Source organism: Orycteropus afer, unplaced genomic scaffold (genome assembly GCF_000298275.1).
Source record: "Orycteropus afer afer isolate SDZICR_OR568_19922 unplaced genomic scaffold, OryAfe1.0 scaffold00122, whole genome shotgun sequence".
NCBI classification, from domain to species: Eukaryota; Metazoa; Chordata; class Mammalia; order Tubulidentata; family Orycteropodidae; genus Orycteropus; species Orycteropus afer.
In genome coordinates, this window is record NW_006921709.1 from 7,176,970 (window position 1) to 7,185,985 (window position 9,016).

Sequence of the window (9,016 nt, forward strand, 5' to 3'; positions counted from 1 at the left end):
GAGGAGTGGCTGGTGGGTTTGAACCGCCAGCCTTCTGGTTAGTGGTCAAGTGCTTTAGGCACTATGCTACCAGATCTCCCTTGGTTGTCATTAGCTTTATATATTTTTTCCCATCTCTTGATTTTAATTTATTTTTATCTTTGTGTGTAAGGTGGGTCTCTCATAGGCAGTATATTGATAGGTCTTCTTTTCTTATCCAATCTGCCACTCGTTTTCTTTTGACTGGTGCATTTAGTCCATTCACATTTAGTGTAATTAATGATAGTTATGAATTTATTGCTGTCATTCTATTGTGTTTTTTTATTGTGTAGCTGGTGATTTCTTTGATCCACATATTTTTCTGTGCTGAGTTCATTTTGTTATCAAGTATTTTTTCTCTTTTCTTCACTATTTTTGGTTTTGTGTTAACTAAGCCCTTGCAGTTTTCTTCTTTCTTACTTTGGTTAGAAGCATTGTCAATTTCCTTTGTGGTTATCCTGAAGTAAATTCTTATCTCCCTAAGTTTGGAACAGTCTATTCTATAAAGATATTGTCCTGACTTCCTCTCCATTTGGAAGTTTTGTAATAATAACATTTATTCCCTCTATTCACTCTGTTATTGGTGGTGTTTACAGATTGACTCCTCTATTTCTCTATTTACATTTTTTATGAGCTTATTTTGAAAATCTTTTTCTGGGTTGGTTTCTAGGTGGTGGTGTCAAGTGTCTTGATTTTAATTTGTTGCTCTCTGATGTGGGTTTTCTGTTAGAAGGACTCCCTTTAGCAATTTTTATAGGGTTGGTATGGTTTTCACAAATTCTCTTAATTTCTGTTTGTCTGGGAATATCTTAATTTTACCCTCATATTTAAGAGACTGTTTGGCTGGATATATAATTCTTGGCTGGCAATTCTCATACTTCAAGGTTTTGTATATGTCATCCCATTGCCTTCTTACTTGCATGGTTTCTGCTGAGAAATCAGAGCTTAGTCTTATCGATTGACCGATGTAGGTAACATTTCCTTTTTCCCAAGCTGCTTTCAAGATTCTTCCTTTGTCTTTAGTTTTCAAAAGTTTGATTATGATATGTCTTAGTTATTTTCTCTTGGGGTCTATCCTGTATAGGGTTCATTGAGCTTCTTGGATGGATATCTTTTCTTCTTTCATGATATGGGGGAAGTTTTCTATTATCACGTCTTTGACAATTTTCTCGAGGGTTTTTGTTTTGTTTTGTTTTCTTGTTTGCCTCCTCTTGTTCTGGAATTCCAATCAGGCGTATTTTTTTCTTTTCATGTCATCCCTTATAACTCTTAGGTTTTCTTCATTTCTTTTAAATCTTTGTTCTGATTTGTCCTCATCCAAGCTGATGTCAAGGGATTTGTCTTCTATGGGAAATGCATTCTTCAGCCATTTTGAGTCTACTCATTTGTCCTTCCATAATTTTAGTGTTCATCTTCTGGATTTTTAATCGGTGTTTTTTGTATGATTTCTAATTGAGTATTTGTTTTGTCCTTTTGCTCTTGAAAGATTTTCCTGAATTCTTCAAGGGTATTGTCTGTCTTCTCATTGCTTCTATTTATGGTTTCCTTGAGCTCTTGGAGGCTCCTATATAAACATATATCTTTTTAATTCCTTATCAGATAGCTCTATTACTTGTTCTTCCTCAAGGAAATTTCCTAATTCTTTAGTTTGGACACTTTTTTCTGCCATCTTGTCCTTTTCTTTTTTTTGAAGTTGTCTTTTTGTTTCCTAGACATTTTGAAGCTGTTGTCTTTATTGTTAGGTAATACTGATTTGTTTCACCCTGGTTTTATGTTTTACTTTGTTTTAATATAACTGGAAGTGTAGAGCAGGTGTACTTCTTTGGTTGTTAGCTTGGCTGTGCTGGGTTGCTCTTCAGCTTTGTCTGTGTTGGTGGAGTCACTGGTGGGTATGTGGATGCAGGTCTCTGTGGTGAAGAGGGACAGTTGGGACAAACAGGTGTTGTCCGCCATCTGTCATTGACCCTGTGGTGCAGAAGCTATTGGTGTTACTCATCTGTTGGGTGAGGTGTTTGGTGTAGTAACTATGGCTGACTAGTGAAGGGTTAATATGTTCCTCCCGTTGGATGAAGCAGGGGGAAAAAAAGGAGAAAAAAAGGAAAGTAAGGAGAAAGAGAGATGAAAGATAGAATAAAAACAGATGATAAGAAATAGGGAAAAAAAGAAAGAGAATATAAGAAAAAGGGAGAAAGCAAAAGTGGGCAGGTGAGAGGAATGAAGGTTTGGTAAAAATGAAAGAAGATGAGGTACAGAGATTTATAGGGATCAGACAGAAAGGAAGAAAAATTGGGTATGTGGAAAGTAGATAATGAAGGGAGGATAAGGTAATTGAGGGGGGATTTTTCTAGTTATGTTCAGCCAGAGGCCCCGGGATCTGGCTATTGTGGCAGAATCTGCTCATTATCGAGTACCTATGTAGGAAAAAGGAGACTGGTGCAAGAAGTGACCTCCAGGAGAGAAGTCTTATTTTTTGTGCTTAGTGTGAGATAGTTCAGCCAGCAGCCCCTGTGTCCATTTGGAGAGGTTCGCTGATGGTGGCATTTCGCTGTCAATCAAGGCCCTGCAGTTCAAACCCACCAGCTGCCCCAAAGGAGAAAGCACAGCAGCCCTCCTCCACAAGGATCCGCAAGCCCCAAAATGCCAGGCCTCAATTCAACTCTGCTAAAAAGAGTTGGACTTGAGCCCACTGCCATGGGTCCAATTTGGGGTTTTGTTTATTCAGAGAGAGTTTCTCTTCCCTTTCCCTCACTCACTCCTGGACTCTGCAGCATCTTAAGCTACAGGGAGGTCTGATCCGTTTCCCAACCCGATCTTCTCCCACTCTGTCTACTGTGTCTTTAACGCCTGTGGGTTCCTTGAAGTTTGTTTTTTCCCTTTCCCCTTCAGCCGCCTTTGTGTTTCTAATGATTTGTCTCTTAAGCTCACCTGGCTGCCTACCTTTTTTCTTTTTTTCCTGCTCCCTTTCCCTGTCTTCACTGGATCCAATATTCGATCTTATTAGATGCTCATAACTCCAGGATCATTATTTGTATCTGTTTTACATAGTTACTCAAAATCTCTGTTGAAAGAGGGATCTGGCATGCAGTCTGTTAGTAGGATGCCATCTTTGTCCCATACATCTGGCACCACACATGTGTTAAATACTAACTTGTTAATACTCCTGGGAAACTTAATCAGGATCCAGAGGAATAAATTGTTGCCATATAGACTAGGAAGCACAGAAGTTGACTCTAGATATTACCTGAGAGGGACTTGGCATTGAGAATGAATAAGAAGTGTCTGAATAATGGCCATGAGGGAATTCATGGTCTAAAATTTACATATGGTCTATTCTGGAGAATGATCCATATACCTGGACAAGAATGTGTATTATGCTTTTGCTGGGTGGAGTGCTCTGTATATGTCTATGACGTCAAGTTGGTTGACCTCATACAAACATATATTGGTCATCTTCTACAGATCAAGCACTACGAAAGGTTCTTGATTTATAGGGAATTTTGTCTGCCTGCTAGGTTCTACCACTACCCAGCAGCTCCCATGGCATCCTTGGTATAATGCAAAAGGCACAGTTTTGATGTTGCTTAAAATAGGTTCAGAAAAATAGGAATATAGGGTTATCACTGAGTGGCCATGAGCATATTTATTTAACATCTTTGAAAATCAGCTTCCTTATCTCCAAAGGAAGGGTCACTCTACATATTTAATAAGGTTTTTGGGAGGGTTAATAATAATAGGAAATCCAAAATGTATTGAATGTTTACTAAGGGGTGAACACATTCTTATATTTAATTTTTACAAAAGCATAAAAAAGTAAGTACTACTATTGACTCAATCTTACAAATTGTATTCTAGTATGGAAGGGAGGAATAAACAGGGAATTAAGGCTTAGAGATTGTCTTGCCATCTTGCATGAAGCCACTCGAGTCAAGTTGGGTTTAAGCCAAGCCCACTCATTGCTCTAATTACCACACCTGATTCTTGACAAGTCCTCAATCAGTGTTCGTTCCCTTTCTCTTTCCTGCCCTCACAGTCATTGCATAGACCTTTGCTTTTTGGGGTCTTGGGTTTATGTGATCCTAGACGACTAACAGAACTCACAACAGAAGAGGGTAGGCTTACTCCTGTGGGCTAATGTGGGTACAGTGAGTGCCCTGTGAAGAGAGACCAAACAGATTCTCCAGATCCTGGGATTCCATGATTCCTGAGTCTGCACTTGCTAAAATCCACGAAGGCTATACCCAGGCACCCCTCACCCAGAGCAAGCAGAAAAAAGACCAGCTTGCCTTCTTCCTCAGTTGTTCCCATTTTTTCTTCACTCCAGTCACTCCAGAATATTGATTCCTCAGCCACACATCGCAGAGTTAAGACATATTCTGTAAAAGCTTGCAGTTCTGTGAGGTTGTATGTTTGCTCTTCATAGACACCTTTCCTGAAATTGACTTCCAGCTGAAAAGCAAAGAAAACCCAGAGCTAAAAGGGAGACAGCACATGGTGTCTCTCCATTTTTTTCTCTTCACTTTCCAACTCATTCTTATCTTTTCAGAACTATTAGCACTGTATCTCAAATTTTAAAATACATAGTTTTCATAAATAAACCTCCATATGTGCCCGAGGACAATTTACACCTAAATAGATAGGAATCACCCTATTAACAGCACCTCCCATTCCATTCCCTGTCTCTCAGCATGTGATATAGGATTCATGCTTTCAGACTGAGTCTAGATAAGCAGATCCTTGGTGTTGCCTTTTTGAAAGATGCAAGGTAGAGCCCTGTGACCAAGGGCAACATTGTCCAGGGCTTAAACTCTGGAGGTGACCAACTGCAACACCTAGAAATACAGCCTCATGGAACAGTAGGTGACAGAGACTTTAAAAGACTCAAGTTCAACCCTTATGTCATAAATGAAATAAAAAAGATGTAAGTGCCTATAGAAAACCTTGGTGTTTGTTACTGATGCAGAACTAGCATCACAACACATATGTCCTCACTCCTAGGCTGTATACTTTTACCCAAATTTTCTCTTTACAACTATTGGTCTTTGAGTGATCTCTTAAGCTGTTAAATGACTCAGTAGCCTGGAGTTATAAATTCATTTTGATACTTTTGAGCATGGGGGTGGCAAATCTCTGCTCTCTAGACCTCAGTTTTCTCATCAGTAAAATGAGGATGTTGCACTAACCTCGAAAGTCCCTTCTGGACCCAGCTTTCCAAATAAAACTAAAAATTCAACCATTTATGTCTAAGCATGGTCATAGTTGCTACAATATACAGATTTGGCTACTGGCTTATATAAATGAATTGATTAATAAAAAATACACACTAATGGGCTTGTCCATTTTGTTAGGGTGCACACTGCATAGGACCATGGAAACTTGCAAGAAAAGTTCTGATATTTTTTATGTGTCTAAGGAGCTCTGATGGTGCACTGGTTAAAGTATTTGTCTGCTAACCAAAAGATTGGTGGTTCAAACCCACCAGCTCTTCCATGGGAGAAAGACGAGGCAGTCTGCTTCTCTAAAGATTTACAACTTTAGAAACCCTATGGGGCAGTTCTACTCTGTCCTATAGGATCCTTTGAGTCAGAATTGACATGATGGTAATGGCTTTGGTTTTTGGTTTTTGTACAGTTATGAAATAAGTACACAATTACAGGTCCTGGGCCTAAAGGAAGTTGGGCAAAAGGAGGACACGTGTCTCTGCATGAAGGCTGAGCATCCCAGATGCTGAGGGACATGTCTGGTGTCCTAGCCTACTGAGATGAACTCAGAGAAGGAGGTAGGATCCAGAGGTGATGGCAGATTCACTGTTGAATCCCAGGCTCTTTGATCGTCCCCTTCTAAATGGCCACTGGAGATGCCGTGGCAGCAGATGAGGGCTATGGGAAGCAAAACTTAGGACAATCAATTATTTCTAGGGAAGTATCTTCCTCAAGTTACTTTACTTAAAGGATCCAATCAGGACAGGTTTAAGGCCTCTAGGAGAGGTCCAATCTCCACATATGATTTAAAATAAAAACAAAACTAATGTATAAAATAAGTGTTAAAAAAAACCAAAAAACTGATTGCCGTCAAGTCAGATCCTACTCATAGTAACCCCTCCTTGGGTTTCCGAGGCGCTATCTCTACGGAAGTAGATTGCCCAACATTCCTTCCGAGGAGTGGCTGGAAGTATTAGGATGTCTAATAAAGTTTTATTTTACTTTGTAAGCTTTTAGAAAAAATCACATTCTGAAGTTCCAAGTCCAAGATGGCAGACACACTATCCAGACCCTCTACAACAAAGGCTCGAAAAAAAACAAGAGAAACAGCAACTGATAACTATCCTGGATCCCAGAGCACCAAAGAAAAGGTTAAAGAAGTAGATCAAATACCCATGAAAGGAAGAGACAGTAAAAACAGTGAGCAAGGAATAGTAAACTGCTAACAAGGACAGTGTGGTCATTTTGAATTATTGTAAGCAGCATTCAGATCAGAGCAACATCCAGATAACTAGCTCCACTTGTCCAGGACTGCACTGGCACCCATATCAGTAATCAAATGACCAGTAAGTTGGGAGCCAATGACCCTACCCAAGCATACCCAACCATACCTGCTGCCCCACCCAATAGGCAATGACCACCTGCTCCAGCACTACTGGACCAACGACAGACATGGCCAACACCACCCAGCCTGCTCTCAGCTGCTCTGCATGACCAGCGATCAAACACTCATGCCCACACTCAGACCTGCTACCAAATCTGCTCAGAGACAGGTGGTGAGTGCCCTAGTGCTGCCAAACTAGTGACTAGAATAACATAACTGCCCTGTTGCCTGGATGTATTAAAACAGAACAAAACAAAAATCAGGGTGAAGCAAACCAATAACAACAGGAAAAAATCATGTTCTTAAAAAAAAGGTTTCTAATGTTTCCTCCCACTTTGCTGGTACTCTCAGCACACGCTTAACCTGCCTGGTGGGTTTCCTCACAGTCATGCTCAGAAAGCTCTGCCTAATACAGACATTTTAACTTTTTTCCCCAGCCCCAATTTTAGAGGAAACAAAGCTGCTCATCATTTTAAACAACGTGCCTCTAAACCAAAACCAAACCCATTGCCATTGAGTCCATTCCAACTCATAGCCACCCTATAAGGACAGAGTAGAACTACTGCATATGGTTTCTGAGGCTGTAATCTTCATGGAAGTAGACTGCTCCATCTTTTTTCCTGTGAAGTAGCTGGTGTTTTCAAACCACTGACCTTTCAGTTCGCTGCCAAGCACTTAACCATTGCACCACTGTTGTTGCTGTTGTTAAGCGCCATCATGTCGTATCCAACTCATAGCAATCTCATGCACAGCAGTACAAAACACTGCCTGGTCCTGCACCAGTCCCACAATCCCTGTTATACCTGAGCCCATCATTGCAGCCACTGTGTCAATCCATCTCATTGAGGGCCTTCCCCTTTTCTTTGTCCTTCCACTTTGCCAAGCATGATACCCTTCTCCAGGGAATGGTCCCTTCTTACAACATGACCAAAGTTGGTGAGATGAAGTTTGGCCATTCTCGCTTCCAAGGAGCGTTCCTTCCAGCTACACATCTTCCAGGATAGATTTGTTAGTTCTTTTAGCAGTCCATGGTACTTTCAGCATTCTTCACCAACACTACAACTCAAAAGCATCGACTAAAATACGATGGCTCGTATCAAGCGCACCATAGTCTTCAAGGAAACATCTTTTCTCTGCAGCCCTTGAAAGAGGTCCTTTGCAGCAGATTTGCCCAATGCTATACGACGTCTGATACCTTGACTGCTGCTTCCATGGTGTTGATTGTAATATGAAGTCTATGGCAACTTCAATCTTTTCTCCATTTATCATGATGCTGCTTATTGGTCCTGTTGTGAAGATTTTTCTTTTTTATATATTGAGGTGTAATTTATACTGCAGACTGCAGTCTTCAATTTTCATCAGTAAGTGTTTCAAGTCATCCTCACTTCCAGTGAGCAAAGTTGTGTCGTCTGCATAATGTAGGTTGTTAAGGAGTCTTCCTGCAATCCGGGTGCCAGGTTCTTCTTCATATAGTCAAGCTTCTTGGACTATTTGTTCAGCATACAGATTGAATAAGTATGGTGAAAGGATACAACTCTGACGCACTCCCTTGATTTTAAACCATGCAGCGTCCCCTTGTTCTGTTTGAACAACAGCCTTCTGATCTATGTACAAGTTCCTTATGAGTACAATTAAGTGTTCTAGAATTCTTCTCAATGTTACCCATAATTTGTTATGATCCACACAATCAAATGCCTTTGCATAGTCAATAAAACACAAATAAACATCTTTCTGGTATTCTTTCCTTTAAGCCAAGATCCATCTACATCAACAATGATATCCCTCATTCCATGTTCTCTTCTGAATCCAGCTTGCATTTCTGTAAGTTCTCTGTCAATATACTGCTGTAAATGTTTTTTTAATTATCTTCAGGAAGATTTTACTTGCCTGCGATATTAATGATATTGTTCAATAATTTTCACACTCTGTGGGACCACCTTTCTTTGAAATGGGTACAAATATGGATCTTTTCCAGTCAGTTGGCCAGGTAATTGTCTTCCAAATCTCCTGGAATAGCCGAGTGAATGCCTCTAGCACAGCATCCATATGTTGAAACATCTCAATGTGTAACCCGTCAATTCTTGGAGCCTTGTTTGTCTCCACTTCCCTCAGTGCAGCTTTGACTTTTTCCTTTGGTACCATTGATTCTTGATCATATGCCACCTCCTGAAATGGATGAGTATCAACCTGGTCCTTTTAGTACAGTGACTCTTTGTATTCCTTCCATCTTCTTTTGATGTTTCCTGCATCATTCAACATATTGCCCATGGAATCTTATAATATTGCAATTTGAGGCTTAAAGTTTTTCCTCAGTTCTTTCACCTTGAGAAATGTTGAGTGTATTCTTCCCTTTTGGCTTTCCAACTCCATGTCTTTGCACATTTCATCATAATAATTGACTTCGTATTTTTTTTTT

At 40.1% G+C, this 9,016-nt stretch overlaps 1 protein-coding gene across 1 annotated transcript in view; it reads right to left on the reverse strand.

The window, feature by feature from the left end:
- The window catches only part of IL31RA (interleukin 31 receptor A), a 108,119-nt gene that overhangs the window by 60,445 nt on the left and 38,658 nt on the right, over window positions 1-9,016 (reverse strand). Inside the window, exon 5 of the mRNA XM_007944179.1 lies at window positions 4,302-4,464. Within this exon, the coding sequence (XP_007942370.1) occupies window positions 4,302-4,464 (163 nt within the window). The remainder of the gene's footprint in view (window positions 1-4,301; window positions 4,465-9,016) is intronic.